A 19257-nucleotide genomic window follows, 5' to 3' on the forward strand; every position below is an offset into this window, starting at 1 on the left:
GTGAGTCAAAATACTGTGGGATCTGTATTTCTCCAGGGTATTTTTATAGCTAGGTGTATCTGCCCACTCAGTTTGTAAGCATTTATTCAATAACATTCAGCTTGTCTTTTGAAGCATGGCAGCATTTTTGCTTTGGTGTTTTTGTCTCATATGTAGACAATGGATGCCTGCAGCCTGTGTGCAACAATAGCACGTTTTGCATATAACAAAAGAAAATGAAGAGGTATATCAAAATGGAAGGAAAAATAAGATTTGTAGGTCTTTACTTTGCTACGGGAAACAAAAACAGAATTTCAGATCCCTGGGAATGAACTAGCTGGGTTTAATCCTAAACAGATTTTCAGCTACTCATCTAAACAGTTAGATTAGCACTTATGTGAATAAAGTCTGGAAGCATCAACAGAGAACGGAAGGATCCAGATAAATATCTGTTCTTACATTGTAATTTTTGATGCCTCATAATGCTGAAGCACTCTGAACAAATCCTGAAAAGCTCTCAAACACTGCAGGATTTCACCAAAAGGATAAAAGCCTTGCAAGAGCCAGTCCTTACATTGTAATAGTTGACGCTTATTTGGAGTCTCACTTCCACTCTCTGTCACTTCCACTTAACTTCGGCAGTCCTGCTGATTTCAGTGAGAGTTTTCAGGAGCTCAGAGCTCAGCATGAATTCAAATGCTTTACTGGCCTTAGCTCAAGTTATCCGGCAGAAATGTCCCAGTTTTGCTTTGAAAAAATATTAAATGGAAATAGCTCCCTCTTCTGTTCTTACTGAGACCAAGTCAGTCCTCTGAAGGAATCCAGCTACTGCAAACTACTTAGCACAGCAGTGGAGCACAGTACTGCAGTACAGTGCACAGAATGGTGCCCTGGGGATGTCCTCTTTCAGACCAGCTTCTCCTTTTCTGCTGACTCCACGAGCACTGCACAAAATTGGGAAATGTCAGCACGTCCAGCTACAGATGAGTGAAGTCAGTACAAGTGATTTCTTGGTCAGAGAGTCTCCCCAAAGAATTTTATCCAGTCCAACATGCTTTTGACACTGTAAAAAAACACTCATAAATATCCGACAGTATATTCATTGCTTAACAAATACCAGGAGTACACTTACTCTTCTCAGCTTTGTTTGGGAGCTGTCGAAAGCCCACTGAAGCTGTATTCTCTACCTCACTTAATCTTAATTGTGAGGTAATAAGCCATCTTGAAACTGGAAAGGATCGAGTGGTGGGTTAGCACTACATTATATGCTTGGTCAAACCATATGGAACAAAAGTCATATAGAGTCAGACCCCATTGTTTCTGATTCCTGAGTTCCTTATGAGCTGGCTCTGTGCACTTCCATGAAGTCATGACCTAATAAATCCCCTGGGAGCAGAACATCAAAGATGGATCTTTAGGCACCACTTCCAGTCCAGCAACAGTCAGACTTTTGTCTGGGTTTAGCTGTTATTTGACACATCTCAGGGTCCCAATACTGTACATAATGAAGAACTGACCTCTTCTGGATTTTAAGACTTAAGATTACAGTACTTTGCCCCATCATTCAATAATCATTTTCAAATAAGATATACTAACACAGATAAATAACTATATAATGTCGGTTGCTGTTTTCAGTTGCTTTTTGGTCCCAGACAGGAAGCAAGTGCCCATTTGTATCTTCAGCAGACCTGCAGTTTGCTAACTCCCACAACCCCTAACACAAATGTGGACAGACCCACTATATCAACGTTTCCTCAAGGTCTCAACAGGGCCTTGTCACTCTGTTTCCCAAGACTAAAAATAAATTAAACAGGAAAAAAATAATAATCTGTGGTTGGAGTTTCACCGTATCAATGAGGTTTTTTTTAGCACTTAAAAAAAAAATTAGCCATCAACATGGATCAAGTTACACTTAATAGAACAGACGTACTACTTCATGGCCCACATCAGACGATGTTGGCATCATGTGCCTTACTTTATGAAGCAGAAGGTGGTATAAACTCTGCAACATTTCTACTGAATATAACACGTTCTCACCTCTAGCACTGAGAGTGCAGTACAAGACCAACTCTCAGGGTGCCTGAGCCCTGTGTATGACTTTACTGACTTTCTGTGTGAGCTGTTGCATACAAGTTTCTCTATACCTGCTTTAGTGTTCCCATCTGTAGTATGGACAAAGAGATAGTCATCCCTTGCTTAAATTTTGAGAGCTGCTGATGAAAAGCACTAGGTATGAGGCAATTGTTTTTACTATGATCATTTTCTATAGGCACAGACATGGCACAGTTGGCTTGCACTGCTCAAAAGAAGGAGTCTCTCTAAACCTTTTATATCAATGTGAGTCAATGCAGTCCAATAAAAAAATAAAAATAAAAATCTGAGTACACTTTGAATAAAATACTTTGAGACACAGGAGCATTGTGGATGTAGCATCATGGTGCATGGGGATGCTAACTGGGCTCAGTCAAATGCTGCAGTGACATGGGTTATCCTCATTCAAAAACTCACCACAGTGTCTCGTTGTGGTATACAACTGTGCTGGCAACTAAACCAGCTTGTTTGGGTATAGCTTGGATAGTTCGACACAACTGCACTAAGCCATGTCGATATGCCTATGCGCTTGGCTGGTGTTCCTTCATTTTATCTTCAGAGGCTTTTCTGTATGTACAACTACAATGTTGAGAGTAGTAATCAGTGCTGTTTCCTAAGATGTAGGTGACCTCTGCAGGTGGGAATCACTTGTACTGCTTGTATGTCTGAGGTTTAGTGGTCTGAGTCTGAACTAGTAACACTCAGCTCCCTTTATAGGCAGCTAAAAGAAACCAGCACCTATGGGGTCTCTCCACTGACCAAGGAAGGTGTTCAGAATGGTTTGGGATTTCAAAAGTAGTAAGTTAAATCTTAAAATTTCTCTGCCTTTAAGCACTTTCACCTCTGCTTCCCATCAATGCAATCAGAATGCATATCTCAGTCTCTTTTAGTACTCCATCATATTTCCTTGACTTTTTAGTACAGTATTTTTACAAATATTCTTACCTGAGGCCTGACAACCAATTCTCACTTTTCTTGAGGGCCCTTTCTCTCTTCTCTCTTCCAGTCCCTGAATGTCTGTGAGAGGCACCCACTTTAAGGCTTTTTTCACTGCTTTCTGTACAAAAGCTTGGAACTGATTTTCTTTCTTCTGTCTTCGTCTTCCCTCTTTCAGAGAGCAGTTTGGCAAAAGAGTCATCTGTATCCCTGGGGATGTTTCTTAGTTTTTCAGAAGCTGAAATTGTGTGTGAGCCTGACAAAGTCCTTGATGCAAACTCTGTATTTACTTGTGTTGAAGATTCTTTACTTTCTTGAGAATCAATGCTTGGGACACTCAGGTCATTTCCTTCCTGTTTTTCACCCTTGAGCTGTGCTGTGCTGCTTATGCTAGTGGAGCGTTTTGAAAGCCTCCTTTTTTGCAGATCCTAGAAATAAGTGCCATTAAAACTATAGATTAAAATTTGAGTATCTTTACATAAACATGGAAAGCAAAGGAAAGCTCTATCACTAATACTGGACTAAACAGTTTCTTCATTATTAGGAACCAGGTTAAAGAGTAATTTCTTTTGTATAATAAACAAAAAAAATACATACACTTTTACTTATAATTTGAACAGTAGCAAAGATGCTATATACTTTAATAATTGCTTTCTTTTACCCAAGAACATCAACAAAGTAATTTATAAAAACTTAATTTGTGGGTTGTACTCAGAGAACCCAGACTTATATACCATTTTCCTGGAAAGCCTGCCTGTTACAGGTATCTAGTCTTTTTTTCTGAATCAAAACTCTTCAGAAAAAATCCAAGTAATTTATTTAACTTTCATATTTACTTCAGTATTAGCAAAATGAAATGTTTAAAATACTTAATTTTTTATAAGCTTAATTTTACACAGGGAAAGTTCCTGTTGATATAAAGGAGCATGAAAGAAAAAAAAAAAAAAGAGACACAAGAATTTTAGAATTGTGTTTTAAAAGCAATTATTGACAGAATATGGTCTATTTGGACCAATTTAGAAACATAACTTTAATGAAAGTTATATTTTTAATTCCATACTGCTACTGATTAAATGTGGGGTTTCAGAAAAACCTGTGGAGATCAGACACCCATGGCTAAGAAAACTTTAAGAGCTAAAGTAAAGAAGCAATTCCCTGAGTCAAATGGAAAATCCCAGCTGTCAAGAGAGATGAGATACCAAAAGTGGAAAACGTTTATAAAGAAATGCTGCAACCAAAGATCACAGATCTGAGTGCAGTGGTTGTTTCTGAAACACTTTGAATTTCTGAATTAACCACAACCACTGCCCTAACCTGCCACATCTTTTCAGAGCACAGATTTCACATTAGCATGCAGAAGTCACTTGAATATTATTTGCAAATTAGTTCATTGCAGAAGGTTACGTATAAAATCTCTGGTCAGGCCCAATATTTTATAAGCACTGGAAATCACCTCTGGTGAACTTGCTATTGGTCCAGCCATCATTCCTCTGACAATGAGACCAGACCTGGGCCTGTGCTTGTCCTTCACTGTAGCTTGAAGCTCTTCAGAAATCATTGTTGCTTTTAAATCTTCTTGACTATCTTTTAACTTCTTATCCCCATCAGAGGTTAATTGGCTATTGCATATTGTCTCCGCATGGCATTTTTCACTTTTGTGCTGCTGTTTTCTGGATGAAAGGATTTTATCTAGTGGATTCTCAACATGGTATCTACAAGAAAGAAAAAGAAACAAAAATTCAAACAGCCAAGTGATACTAAATGAAATCAATGAAACCAGCACCTTGGCAAATTAAATCACTGCTGTCAAGTTAAGTTGCATGTTACCTAGCAGTGGTACTCAAATACAATCACTTTTCACTTAAACATCTTTATGTAGGTCTTCAGGAGATTATTTCACTATTACTCGGTGTCATATGTTTCAGACTTTATCTTAATCTTATGTTTACTTATTTTTATATGTACCATATTAAAAATAAATAAATAAATAAATAAAGCAAGCCATATATTTCAAATGAGATAGGTACTAGTGACAGGATTAGAGGGAATGGCCTCAAGTTGCATCAGGGGAGGTTCAGGTAGGAAATGAGGAGACATTTCTTCTCAGAAAGAGCGGTCAGGCATTGGGACGGGTTGCCCAGGGAGGTGGTGGCGTCACTGTCCCTGGCGGTGTTAAAGGAAAGGTTGGACCTGGTGCTTAGGGACACGGTTTAGTGGTGACATTGGTGGTAGGGGGGTGGTTGGACCAAATGATCTTGAAGGTCTCTTTCAACCTTAATGATTCTGTGATTCTACCACAAGCAGTTCCCCTTCCTTCTCCATCTGTTGAATGGCAGTTTGAAAACCTGTTAACATTTTTGCTAACATCCTCTGTTATCATATAACTCAGAGTGACTCAGCTGACCTCCTTCACACTTTGTTCAAATGTAGAACATTTATTTTAGTTCAAAAGTAATATGATAATATGTTGCTACATCGCTGTCATTTGACCTTTTCCGTATTCATCAACCTAGCCCTCACCAGAAGGCAACTCAAGGTGTAGTTCACTGTTTGCATTGGTTTTCCTACACATATTTAATACTATAAACAAGCTTCTCTGAAATGCAACTGAGATTCATTTAGATCTCACTGTTTGTATCACACTATACGCATTTCTTTTTTCAAAAATACTTTTCAACGAACCATGTTCTTACTGATAAATAATAATAATAATAATCATCATCATCATCATCATCATCATTTCTGCCTTCTTATACATCCTGCAAGAAATCATGAAAGGTTCGATTTTCTTCATTAGTCTCTCTTTCACTGGTTGCAAAACATTAGATCCTTATGGCCCCTTCCAACCCAAAGCATTCTATGATTCTATGATTCTGTGATACAAGATCATTGTTAAATAGAAGTTCTTTTATTTAGCTGTTCCCACTTCATTGACACCTCTTCTGCATCATTTGATAAATTTATATTCTAGGTAACCCCAAAATACTAGCCTTCTTCTATGATAACTGTCCTTCTACTTTTGTTTTTAACTCTAGGACGTTTTTCTCCATCTCATTTCACAGTAATGTAATTCAATGAGCTGAAGCATCTTGTATCACATAAACATTAATTTTATTTAATCAGTGTGGGTTTGTTTGGTTTTTTGTTTTCAGTAATATGTCTATCTGCGAAGACACGCTTCATATGTAAACAGAAGGGTGCATGATCAATCTCTGGGAGCATTATGAAATCTGAGGACTGTTACTCCTGACCTAGGACCACATAACTCCTCGTTGCCAAAGGACACAGCTAGCTTAGAGGTCACTTTAACACCTAGAGACACTGAAAAAAATAATTCTGAGGTCAGGTGAAAGGAAAGAGATGGAAGCAGGATTCTTAAATAAGGAACTGGTGAACAGAATCTAATTACACTCTCCACTCCTGCTTCCATTATTAAAAATTATCCAGGTAGTTACAATTAAACCTAATTTCAGGCACTGGCTGCTTGACCGGGTAATGTCTCATTTCTCCACAGCCAGAGGGGGCAGAAATGGCTATGAGGATCACACAACCACACTTCTGCCCCGGTGTTTCTCTCACTGATACATTTTATAGGCAGAAAAAGGACATGGCTTATCCGACCTGGCAAGCTGCCTATGGCAGTCCTTAAAACAGCTTTGCAGCTTCTTTCCATGGCCATACGGCAGGCCAGAAACACAGCCCAGTTGCATGTCTGGGACAAGACCTGATTCAAGATATAACTGGGGTATCTACCTGTGTCCAAGGGTCCAATTCTCAGCTACCTTTAAAAGAAAATACAGTTACAAATAGCAGAGATACTGATATATATCAGGACAGACCCTAAAAACCACATTCCCCACTCCTATTGCAAAAAGACAATTTCAAACCCACTTGGTCCATTTTTACTTTAGAATGATAGAATATCCTGAGTTGAAAGTGACCCACAAGGATCATTGAGGTCGACTCCTGGCTCCACACGGGACCACCCTAAAAACAGACAATAATGTCTGAGAGCATTGTTCAAATGCTTCTTGAACTCTGGTAGGCTCAGTGCCATGACCACTGCCCTGGGGAGCCTGTCCCAGTGCCTGACCAACCTCCTGGGGTCAGGAGGGTTTTCCTAACACCCAGCCGGACCCTCAATTGCTCCTCCTTCATTACTCCTGCAACGTCTTTAGGCCTCATGCACCCTAGGAAGGCATTAAGCAGTAAATTTCCTATGGTGCTTAAGAATGCATAAAAATAGGTACAAACTCAAACAGAATTTAGACAGAAATGTGCAAGCCAGTACAGGATTCTGCTCCCTTTCGTGCTGGCAGCTTTCAATGCGCACTTGGGTTTCCAGGCTTGTATATACAAAAAGTTCATAGAATCATCTAGGCTGGAAAAGACCTTTGAGATCTGCAAGTCCAGTCATCAACCTGACCTATCAAGTCCTGTCACTAAACCACGTCCCAAAGTGCCACATCCACATGTCTCTTAAAAACCTCCAGGGATGGGAACTCCACCACTTCCCTGGGCAGACCATTCCAATGCTTGACCACCGTCTCTGTGAAGAATTCTTCCTAAAAACCAATCTAAACCTCCCTGAAGTTGGACACTTCTTCTTTTCACTTTCCAGTTTTCCTTTTATCTGCCATTTTTGCTTCCCTTTACCCCTCTGGCTCGGGCAGCAAAAGCAAAAACTTTCCTCCATAGAATTACAGAATCGTTAGGGTTGGAAGAGACCTTCATGATCATTTGGTCCAACCACCCCCTTACCACCAATGTCACCACTAAACCATGTCCCCAAGCACCACGTCCAACCTCTCCTTGAACACCCCCAGGGGCGGTGACGCCACCACCTCCCTGGGCAACCCGTCCCAATGCCTGACTGCTCTTTCTGAGAAAGAATATCTCCTAATTTCCAACCTGAACCTCCCCTGATGCAACTTGAGGCCATTCCCTCATGGGGGATAGCGCCTGTGGTGTAATGGGGGGGTCCTTCCTCACAGACCCGTGCTGCACCCCACCCCTCACCCACACTTGTCTGCAAATGTGGCTTTAACATTGTCCCTTCACGTGTGTATGTATGTACAGTATGCTTGTTATGGGGGGGAACGTGTAAACGTGGATGTTTAGGTGAACTCGAAACCCCCCTGCTCACAACTTTAACCCCAGTGGAGGACTACAACCATAGAGTGCTCTCCAGCGCAAGGCAGAGCGGCCCCTTAACGCACCACTTCCGGAGCAACGACGGCCGCTCTGGGCCAGCAGCCGAACTCTATCGTGCCCTCCCCTTCTCGTGCGGCGGGGGGGGAGGGAAGCGCTCCGCTGCCAATGCGCATGCGCTGGCAGGGCTATAAGTAATGGGGGGGGGCACGGTGCCATTTTGTGGAGGGGGGATGGGTTGGGGGACGTCTGGTCACGTCGGTGCTGTTCGGTCTCTGGGGGTGGTATTAGGGGTTTTCTCTGTAGAAGAAAGCTTGTTTACTGTAATAAAAGTATCTTAAGACACTCAAGAGGCTTACGGGGAGATTAGGGTGTCTTGTAGAGTGGGGAGAAAGTGAGACAGGTCCAAGCACTGAGGCTGAGTGAGCTGGGGTAGTGTCACACAGGGGAGAGAGGATTATTCTGCATGTTATAAAACTCATATATCTGAGAAATATATATATATATATATTTTTTTTTTTTTTCTCCCTGCACTGTCTTCTTAGCAAGCATCAAATCTTAGCTGGTTACGTCCACTTTCAAAATTGTGGTTTTCTTCCCTGGTGAGCATGGACTTGCTGAGGTTTTGGAAATGCTAACACTTAGAAGCAGCTAGCTTGAGCATGCTGTATTTAGGATGAGAAATAAAATGGGATGAATTCCCTAGGAATTGGGGTGGAGAAGGTGAATTGCTTCTTTGTGCCCGTTTTAAAAGCTTTCTGTCAAAGCACAATTAGGGTTGGTCCTGCTGTTTTGAGACGCTAACAAAAATTGAAATTGAAAAACTTTGCTATGTGCCGTTTTCAAATATTTTCAATGATAAAAATAAATAAGACTATACTGGTCGTGACAATACTGAATGTAAGACTGTAGGTCTTGCTTTTGACTGTCTAAAGCATGGGTATATTCATAGTCTGAGTGCAGGTGGTTAGTTACCCATCACACTATATACTTCAATTTGAATACTTTCCAGTTTACCAGGCATAAAAGCTCAGATTTGTATGTGCTTCATTGACTGAAAGATGTAGTTGAGATTATCAAGTCTTTGTAATCGCTAGGGAGTATAAAATAGGGTGGCTTACTTGAGAGATATTAATAATTTGGAATTTCACGTTTTGTGTTACTAAGTTAACTAATACAAGGTGCTGTAGCTGAAGGTATAAATGACAAACCACTTAACGCTATTTCACTTAAAAAAAAAAAAAAAAAAAAAAAAAGGACAAGGCAAAGAGAAATCAGACTATACCTGGAGGTTTGAGTTTTGCTCTCATCAGGCATACTGGCACTCCCAAATGCATGATCTTCCTCTGAGAAGTCAGGTGGATAAGATGTTGAGCTCTTACTTTCAGGAGCTGACAGAGCTGAACTTGAACTGGTGATTTTGGAGGTCCCACGGTGCTCAAGGAAGTAATTAGTAATAATTTCAAGAAGTGTTTTAAGTGGGTTCTCCTTTGCCTGTTCAAGAAGAAAAGCAAAGGTCTTTGTGACTATTGAAAGTCTTTATTAGTCTTGCTCCAACCTAAGATGGGATGGTGTTTTGTAGAGTAGCTGAACATGTTAACTATTTTCTAGAGTCAGCTACTGGTGGGTATAAATGATGTGGCTGTACAACGAATACATAAAGGGAGAAGTTGCGGGGAGTATCAAGACCTCCAAGATTTTCATGTGTTAAATGATGTAAGCATGACACAAGTAACAACCTGTCCTCAGCTAAATATTGCAAAGTATGGTAGCTATATCAGAGTACACTTCTAATCACAGAATTGTAGGGGTTGGAAGGGACCTCAAGAGATAATCAGGTCCAACCCCCCTGCCAAAGCAGGTTCCCTAGAGCAGGTTGCCCAGGTAGGCGTCCAGACGGGCCTTGAATATCTCCAGAGAAAGAGACTTCACAACCTCCCTGGGCAGCCTGTTCCAGTGCTCCGTCACCCTCACCGTGAAGAAGTTCTTTCGCATGTTGGTGCGGAACTTCCTGTGCTCCATTTTGTGGCCATTGCCCCTTGTCCTGTCCCCACTGAAAAGAGCTTAGCCATATCCCTTTGTCTCCCAGATTTCATATGTATTTATAAACATTGATAAGATCCCCTCTCGGTCTTCTTTTCTCAAGGCTGAACAGACCCAGGTCTTCAGCATTTCCTCACAGGGGAGATGTTCCAGGCCCTGTATCATCTGTGTGGCCCAGAACTGGAGACAGTGCTCCAGGTGAGGCCTGACCAGGGCAAAGTAGAGGGGGAGGATCACCTCTCTTGACCTGCTGGCCATGCTCCTTTTAATGCACACCAGGATCCTGTTGGCCTTCTTGGCCACCAGGGCATACTGCTGGCTCATGGCCAACCTGTCATCTACCAGGACCTCCAGGTGTTGCCTGGTCAACTTCTGAAGAATTTAGAATGAACTGCAAATAATACCTGACACACAAACTCTTAGTTAACTGTTTTTTCAGTAATCATGAAAGATGGATGATATATATATTGCCTTTTCATTTAAAAAAAAAAAAAGTCTATGGCTTAAAAAATATTTTAATGTCTGCTGTAGTAGTACAGTTACATAGGGAGATTTATTTTTTTAAGTGACCTAGTAGTCCTACCATTAATACTATGCAAAAAGCATCATGATGCTTTAAGCTAATAATGAGCAGAATTGGGTCTAGGGACTAATTGGGAATTACCTATTGATGTCCCTGACATCAAACATTGTGGTCTATATTACATTTCAAAGAATAATAAATGTGAAGAGTATAATTCTGTCTGTCAGATCTTATATAAAGATGTAAACAGAAATGGGCATAAAGAGAGAGTTACAAAATTAAATAGCCATAATAATGGAAAAGGTGTTGAAGTGAATAACTGCTCCTGGTTTATTGGAGGATTTGTAACAAGGATTCATTAACTGCCAGGTTCTTGGCTTAGTCCCACGAGCTGTAATGCAATCTCAACTAAATGTTGTGTTCTCCATTACTTCAGAGAACTGTAAGTGTGTCCGCAGCAATGCAGTAGCAGGCACAGGCTTGAGTTCTCTGTGGTGTGGACATACCACTGCAGTCTTGATTTGTCTGACCTAGTTCCATAGGTCTGAGACCAGATTCTGGGGAGCACCATCTCTTTCCTTACCTTGTTCTGTTTGTACAAGGAGTGCAAATGTAGGATGTTTCGAAGTTCATTCCTGTTATTGATGCTAAGCGCAGAACGTGGAAGCTCTCGGTCCATGGTACTGATGGTTTTCTTCAATCCCTGAAAAGGCCAAGCAGGAGATTTTAGAGTACCTGAGACAGTACAACTAACCAAAGATTTCATTACTGACTTTGTTGGATGCAATATGAAATTTCTCGGTACATTAAAATGGTGGTAATGCTGTCAGTGAGGTGGAAATAATCAAACATGGGGAAAAAAAAAAAAAGACCCCCCATGCAGCTGATTTCAGCTACATAACAGCTTCACATGAGATTTGAGTAGTCTGTGTAAAGGCCCCTGCTAATACCTGGGCTTCTTGTTCAAATAATTCCAGGAATATCAAGTTGACTTTTTCCATCAAGGTGTGATACAGCTTCTTGTAAATGTGATTCTGACCTAAGTAATTACAAAGTCTGAACATCAAGTGTAGTCTGTGTTTTGGCAGGTTCAGAAAAAAAATCGGGACCTTTATCCTAATCACATTATTCTGATCAGTGTCTCTGTTGGAAATCAGTTTGATCCTCATGGCATCAACTGGTTTAGGGTCTTCAGGTGGCTCAGTACACAGTGGTGGTTTATAGGATCATAGGAAGATCATACTAATTTAAATTGTTACAGGTGAATCCAATTACAGCTTTTATTCTATTTGATAAAAAAAAAAAAACAACAACAACAAAAAAAAAAACACCTAAATCCCTTGGATGAGTTTTTTAAAACTGAAATTAAAAATCAACAACTCCAAGCATATTCCACTTGTTCACCACACTTCAGACTTCCTCAGGTGCTTTGAATTTATAGTCAGCATACATGGGTGTTTCAGAGACAAAATGTATGGGCATTCCACTTTATGGAGGGGAAGGGATTTATCATGTAATATCAAAGTGAGCTCCTGAGCTAACTTTAGTAGTACAACATCAGACAGTTTTTGAGAAAGAAAGCCCCAATGAATGACTATTATTACAAGAAAGGACTTCTTTTTTTCTGCAGATGGGTTTAGGTTTAGTGTGCTATGAACAAGTGGTGGCAAATAGGATGGTTCTCACAGCTGGTTATGAAGGAAGATTTGGGAAAAGGGAAAGGAACACTTGTGAAGAAATAGAAAAGTTTAACAGCAGAGTTGTAATATGAAACAGTTGCTGCAACTAAAGCATAAAGTACTACTGGATGTGGTATGATCTGTTTTACCAGCAGGGCATTCCCTTTCCTTTTATGCTTTTCTTCAATTTTACTTTTGAAAGTATCTCAGAAGTGTGACAGCGTTTCATTTGAAAAATCTTCCCAGTCAGATACTGTAAGGTACCATTCTCTCGTACTTCTGGAAGTAAATGGCAAGTAATGAATTCTGCACTGGAAATTCTGTTGGCAAATGTTTCACCTTTGTTCACTAACACTGAAAATGTGCATTTGGAGACTGGATGCAAAACAGATGAAGGAAAGCAAGGTTTGTGATGCAGCACTTCATCACTTAGTGGTTGCTTAGGTTCTGGTACAACCAACTCATTCCTGACACTGGGGGGGGGGGGGGGGGGGGGGGGGCGGGATATCTGCAATATTTCCTTTGGATTGAGCATAAATGCAAGTAGGTAATTTTACCTGGAAATTTGAAGGTGTCTTTTCCTCTGCTCTCAGTCCCAGTCTACCGACACCCAAATTATTTCTTTTACAAAGTTTTTTGTTTGTTTGTTTTGTTTTTTGTTGTTGTTGTTTTTGTTTGGTTGGTTGGTTTTTGTTTTTTGAAAAGTACAGTGGCCACTTTCCTCCCCTTCTCCCTTTCCTCCCAGATAAATCTGCTGTCTGCCGAGCTAATGCAGAACACCACAAAAAGACGCATGTGACCATTTTCCTTAGCACCAGTACCTCTTGTTTTGTTTTAGTATTCATCTGGGAAGCTGTGTACATCTCTTGTAAAAACAAGGACAGTAGAAATAGGACAAAGCAAGGACAATAGATAAGCAATTAAGGAGGAAAACAAAAGGTTGAATCAGTATGTCTTGACTTAATCTTGTTTTCCTTTGCAGGCGCCTCTGGGTATGAATCAGGTTTTCTCAAAAGAGCAGGAAGCTGCCTTCCATGATCAGAAATAAAAGGCATTGTGGGAGATGTAGTGCAGACACTCACCCTAGGAGCTTGTTGCGGTTCAAGTCCAGCTGCTTTAAGGCTGGAAGAAGCCCCCCCTCCCAGTATTCCTTAATCTTTAACATTTGTCGTGTGTCATTCCCATTTTTCCTAATGAGAAAATCAAGAGAAAGTTACCTTTCTACTGAGAAATTCCCTCACCAGTGATGCAGCCACTTCTTCCACAAAGGAGTTGTCCATTTTTTAGCCCAAAGCGCGCTCAGGGGGCGTATCCTTTACTTCATCTGACAAATCATTCGAGCCCAACAAAGCATCCGAGCCCGCCGGCATGGCAGCTCCTTGGTGCCATGGAGCAGCAGCTGGGCCGTGTTGCTGCAGAGACCCGGTGTCATCGGAAGCGTGGAGAACTCCTCCCCCGGGAGCGGTGCTCGGTGCTGGGAGAGCTCGCGGGGTAACGCTGCAGCGGGCATCTCGGTAATTGCTTGAAAAACTCAGGAGCTGCTCGGTAATAAAATTTGAGAAAGGAGTGTTTAAATCTGAGAGGCTGGGAGATTTTCAGATATTTTGTTTTTGTTTTTGTTTTTGAAGTCATAGAATCATTGAATATTCTGAGTTGGAAGGGAGACACAAGGATCATTGAGTCCAACTCCTAAGTCGCTGAAGGTAGCATACAAGCTATCACTCCTCTGCTAATGCTACTTCCAACCATTATGTTTCTTGTAAAATTGCCCTCTTGTTTAATACAACAAAAATGCAGCTGTTAAATTAAGCTTCATCTCTCATATTGGTGAGACATAATCCTCAATTAAATCTCCTTTCAGGCTGAACATACATTGACCAGTTTTACAACATGATTGTGGCAAGTCACACTTTGGGCTTGGGGACCCGATTTAGGTTGGAGAGAACCTCCAGAGGTCATTGTAGTCCAACACCCTGCTCAAAGCAGGGTTAAATTAGATTAGATTGCTCAGGGTAGCAGTGTCCAGGGATGCTGATTTTGATAAAACAGACTTGGGAACATTAATTTATTGCCATTTAAAAAAAATAAAGCAGGATGGTGTGAAACAGAGCCAAAAGCTTAAAACATCATCTCCCTGCCACTCCTTCTTCCCAGGCTCAACTTCAACCCTTCATTCCTGGCTCTTCCATCCCCAACAAAGTGGCATGGGGAGTTGTCAGTCCATACCAGCTCCTCTCTGCTGCTCCTTCCTCATCACACTGTTCCCCAGCTCCAATATGGACCCTCCCCAGGTTGCAGTTCCAAAACAAACCAATCAACCACCACCAACAAAAAAAATAGAAAATAAAGGGGCGGGGGGGGGGGGGGGGGGGGGCAAAAAAATTTAGGGGTGTATGAAACCTGTTTTGATCAGGTGCCAGTAACAGGCTGCAGAATGAGGTCCTCCAGGTGATAGTGCAGTGGGAAGCTGCAGGAAACCTGTGGAGAAAGCAAGCCTGGGTGGTATGCAGGGAAGAAAAAACTCTAGGCATTGGTCACAGATCGATTAGGAGACTATAAACAGCAGGTCAGCAGAAAGGAAGATAAAAGTCTTGGATAGGAGAAGCATTCTGTTTCTCCATGTTAAATAAAGTGTACTTCCTCTCCTGCTTACCAAACAATGTTGTGGAGAAAAAAATAATGGGTTTGTGGAATCGCAGAGCCATCTATAGATCAGGTTTTTGAGAAGCAAAGCGTGGCCTTGTACCTTACAAAAGCAGGAGATGCAGCATGCCTGAAGCAAGTCCTTGGTCCTGACCACAGGGCAGTGGTTAGTTTCTTGGGTGAAACCTCAGGATTAAAGCAGGCCTCTGAAGATTGCTCTCTGCAGCACAGGGGTAAATCTCATGGTGCGGTTGAAGCAATTTACATTCACAAGTGCAGTTGAAGCAATTCACATTCACAAGAAGTGAAGTTGTTTATGGAAAACTTGTGAAGGGGGAACTGGAATCACAGAGAAGAGAGAAATGAACCAGAAGTTGAGATGTGTTAGCACATAGCAGATGGGAGCTGGGAGGTAGAAGGGGCTGTGCAAGCCCAGCACAGTGCTTGATGTAGGAATTGAAATGCACGAGTGTTTTGTGACACAGACTTCAGTAAAGCCTTGTGCTTTTTCAGAAAGCTGCAAGACAAGATTGAGTTGTGTGGTACTTGGGAACATTTAGAAGGAGCTTTTAAGTAGGTATTGGTATAACATTACAGGTAGGGCTGTAAAGCTTATTACAAATGAATGAACTCATTGGAGAAAGTTGGGCTTGCAGAAGGTAGCTATTTCCAAAGTGAATGAGCAGTAATCAAAAGCTTGCAAAAGTCAGGAGGGAGGAAGAGCAAATATTTCTTTTCATAGGAATGAATTTTATCCCCAGAAAGTCCCCAGTGTGGCGTCAGTCAGTGCAGATGGATGTGCAGGTTTACTGCTCCTTTGCAGACAGGAATGGAGGAGCAGCTTGTGGGAATGGAGCTTAAATGCAATGCCTGAAAAAGTGTTCTGTGCCTGTTCGGCTCATGGAGTCTGCTTTCCTCTAAGAGAGAGTGAAATGCAAAGATACTGTGATAAAGTACAACAACAAAGCATGGGTCTTAAGAGCTTTTACTTCTTAATAATTAAATATCTAACAGTCTTTTTAAACGATGGATACTGTTACACATGTACACAGCAGTACAGCGCTATTAACCTGTAGTCAGCTTTTTTATCTCTGTTTACTTAGAAGAGCAGTAACTGCTCTAGGTTGTTTTCAATTTTCTCAAGTTGAAATGTAAATGCCAGGAATGCCCTCTTGCGTTCAGATGTCAGTATTGCAACAGCAGAAAAAGCTCTCATGGCAGCAGCTACTGATTTTGTACAGAGGGTGACTTTGGTACCATCAGGTTTTCTGTGACGGTTCGTTGCAGTGATGTTCTCAAGGTCTGATTTAACGCTTACCAGCAAAAATAGGTTGATTATAACCCGAGGAGGAAATTAAGTGAGGTGGTGATGTAGGACTAATTTTCCCTGAAGTAGCTCTTAGGGCACTCCTAACAGGGGGTACTTGCGTGACATAAGGTCTCGCAAGAGCACAGAAAGCAATCTTGGATGGGATGCAAACAGAAAGAAATCAGGAAACTGCATTTCAAAGCTGGTGAATGTTTACTACTGAGCCATGACAAAGACCAGTGGGCTCCTGAAACAGAACGTCTCTAACAACCTGATTATAGTACTGATTTTCTGAGTTTTACCTTTATCTAACTAATCTACCCGCAGTTTCTTCTCGGTGTGTCCCCTGTCGGTGGTATAGTACATAGTGAATAGAACTGCTACAGGACCTGGGTAGTTGTTGGGCATGTGGGACAATGCCTCTTCAATACTTGCACATACTATTAAGTACTCAACGGGCTCACAGTAAGTTGAAAGCAGTCACTACAGTAGCATGGGGCAGATCTTCCAGCATCATCCCACCAAGAAATTAGGTGCTGATGACATGCTCCACCTCCCTGCAGCCTGAGGGAAGCACCCCTGAGGTCATGGGGTTCCTCGGGTAAATAAGGTTTCATTAGGCAGTGCCAAAGGGGATGTGCTGTTTCTGTAGAAAATTCAATGTGAAGTCCCGTGGAAGGGGATTTTTTACTATATAAAATCCTTTTGATAGTTTGTTTTACATATTTTATGCTAGTAACATTGATAGCCTTGTACTGGCAAGCACCAAAATGTGTATGTTCAAGTGGTCTGGCTAGCATCATGTACCTGCAGCCTGGAGGGAAGAGGGGCACTGGCTGTCAAACCCTCACTGTGTTGTCCCTTGGGTTCCTCTTGATCAGCAATGATAGACACTTTTGGCAATGTTTATCTTACACTCAACACAAGCACAGCTTAACTGGAAGCCTCTGTTGCTGTTATCCATTTTCCCAATGCCAGAGAAGAACAGCAGATCTGCTCCACAAAGGAAAGGGAGCTTGGTGACCACAGCATAGGCAGGGGAGTGACCTCCCCAGCAAGGTGCAGGCCGGCATTGCCTGAGCAAGGGAGCAGGTTAGGGCTGCTGGCAGCAATGGCCTTCAGCAGTAGTCCAGTGACCACCAGATGTGAAGTGAGGAGTTGTGTCTGAGGCCAGTCTGGGAGGCCAGACCATCAAACTGGGACAGGACTGGGCACAGGACTGCCAGTGCCATAGCACAAGGGAGGACCCAAGGCCCAGGCCTGACCTAAAGTGGGGCTCCTGGATCCATTTGCAGTGGGCTTGGGGTGAAGGCCTCAGGGATAGCCGTGGCAGAGGCAGTGTCCTGACACTTAACAGATGTATTTTAGAGAGTGTGGAGAAGAGCATCCAAAATGTCCACCACAAGCTTCTTTTCATGGACTTGTCACTACTGAATTGGTGCGCCCCTGCCTGCCACAGCCAGAGCCCTAGTGTAAAGGCTGCCCTCTTTACAACTGAAACTATTGTTTCCTAGAGACATGTTTCATGGTGCTGAAGTCACAGCAACAGCTTGTTAATATTTTAGTAACACTTAAAAAATTGTCCTTCTCCTTCTGCAGTGGTGTATCTACTGCTGCTTGTCATCTCCAGCCCCATGAATCTGTACTAGCTTGTCTTGCTCAGGTTTATCTGGAAAATGTACTATTAATAGACAGATAGTCCAGACACTGGGAAGTCCTGTTCCCAAATGCTACACTTTATTAATGAAGAGTATTACTTAAAAGCATTGGCTAGACTAGTTTTACTGTGTTCCTCCAAAACTTACTGCTATGTCTGCAGTACAGTAGCCACAGTCTCCTGTGGCTTCTGTACCTGCATATACTGGTCATGGGAGTTAGTAGCGATAGTGCCAAGAAGTTTCTCTGCAAGCAACAAGGCAAGCTAAGTCATCCCCGGTGCTCCCAGTCACTTAGTATCTTGTGTCACCGCTACTCACCATGTGCCATACAGTCCATTCTGATCAAAGAACAGGGTTTACAGCTCTGCATGGCCAATGATCTTTAGGTTGGAGAAACAGAATGTCACAGAAAAGAAGCAGTCTGTAGTTTGGGTATTTTACTTGATTTGGTTAGTTATCCACCAACCTTTGACCATGATTTGGGCATAGGCTAAAACAAATAAAGAAAAGAAAACAAAACAAACAACAACAACAACAAAAACACAACCAACTATTAGAGAAATGTTTACAAGAACGTCCATCTTCCCTTACCTTTTTCCTTATTTTCACTACGATACATTCAGTCCATCAAAATTCCTGACAAACAGCAGGACAACATGTGAGTTTGAGGCAATAAGCATAGTGATTCCTGCTCCAGCATGGTGTCAGCCACAGGCTGGAGCTCTCTCAGCAATGTACCTGACCCAGCATGGTATGTTCTTTTCCCTTGAGAGTCTCTCGAACATTTCCAGATGTTTCCTGAAATATATTTGAGCTAGCGTACTTCTCTGATTTGATTAAGTTTTGGCACAAAGTGTTTTTTTCCACTGCTGTTTCATTTGTCTGAAGACTGCCTGGAAGTGTTTTTTGTTTTGTTTTGTTTTGTTTTGTTTTCTTGTTTGCCCAGAGAAGCTGTGGGTGCCCCATCCCTGGCAGTGCCCAAGGCCAGGCTGGATGGGGCTTTGGGCAGCCTGGGCTGGTGGGAGATGTTCCTGCCCATGGCAGGGGGTTGGAATTAGATGGGCTTTGAGGTCCCTTCCAACCCAAACCATCCTGTGCTTCTATGATTTTCACTGTCATATGAAGGTTTGTGATATCCCCCCCCTACTGGTCACTGCTGTGGCCCATTGCTCCTTACAGCGTACAACATTACAAACTCCATCCCTCCCACTGTGAACTGCACACTGGAGACTAGATTGTAAAGAT

General features: G+C 41.9%; 1 protein-coding gene across 1 annotated transcript in view; it reads right to left on the bottom strand.

Moving 5' to 3' along the window:
- MINDY4 (MINDY lysine 48 deubiquitinase 4) overlaps positions 1–13759 on the bottom strand; it is an 85603-nt gene extending 71844 nt beyond the window's left edge. Inside the window, exons 1-5 of the mRNA XM_035554386.2 lie at positions 13620–13759; positions 11307–11426; positions 9443–9651; positions 4460–4718; positions 3016–3434 (exon numbers count right to left, since the gene is read on the bottom strand). Of these exons, the coding sequence (XP_035410279.1) occupies positions 3016–3434; positions 4460–4718; positions 9443–9651; positions 11307–11426; positions 13620–13682 (1070 nt within the window). The 5' untranslated portion in view covers positions 13683–13759. The remainder of the gene's footprint in view (positions 1–3015; positions 3435–4459; positions 4719–9442; positions 9652–11306; positions 11427–13619) is intronic.
- Positions 13760–19257: the final 5498 nt, after the last annotated feature.

This window comes from Cygnus atratus, chromosome 2 (genome assembly GCF_013377495.2).
Source record: "Cygnus atratus isolate AKBS03 ecotype Queensland, Australia chromosome 2, CAtr_DNAZoo_HiC_assembly, whole genome shotgun sequence".
Classification (NCBI taxonomy): Eukaryota; Metazoa; Chordata; class Aves; order Anseriformes; family Anatidae; genus Cygnus; species Cygnus atratus.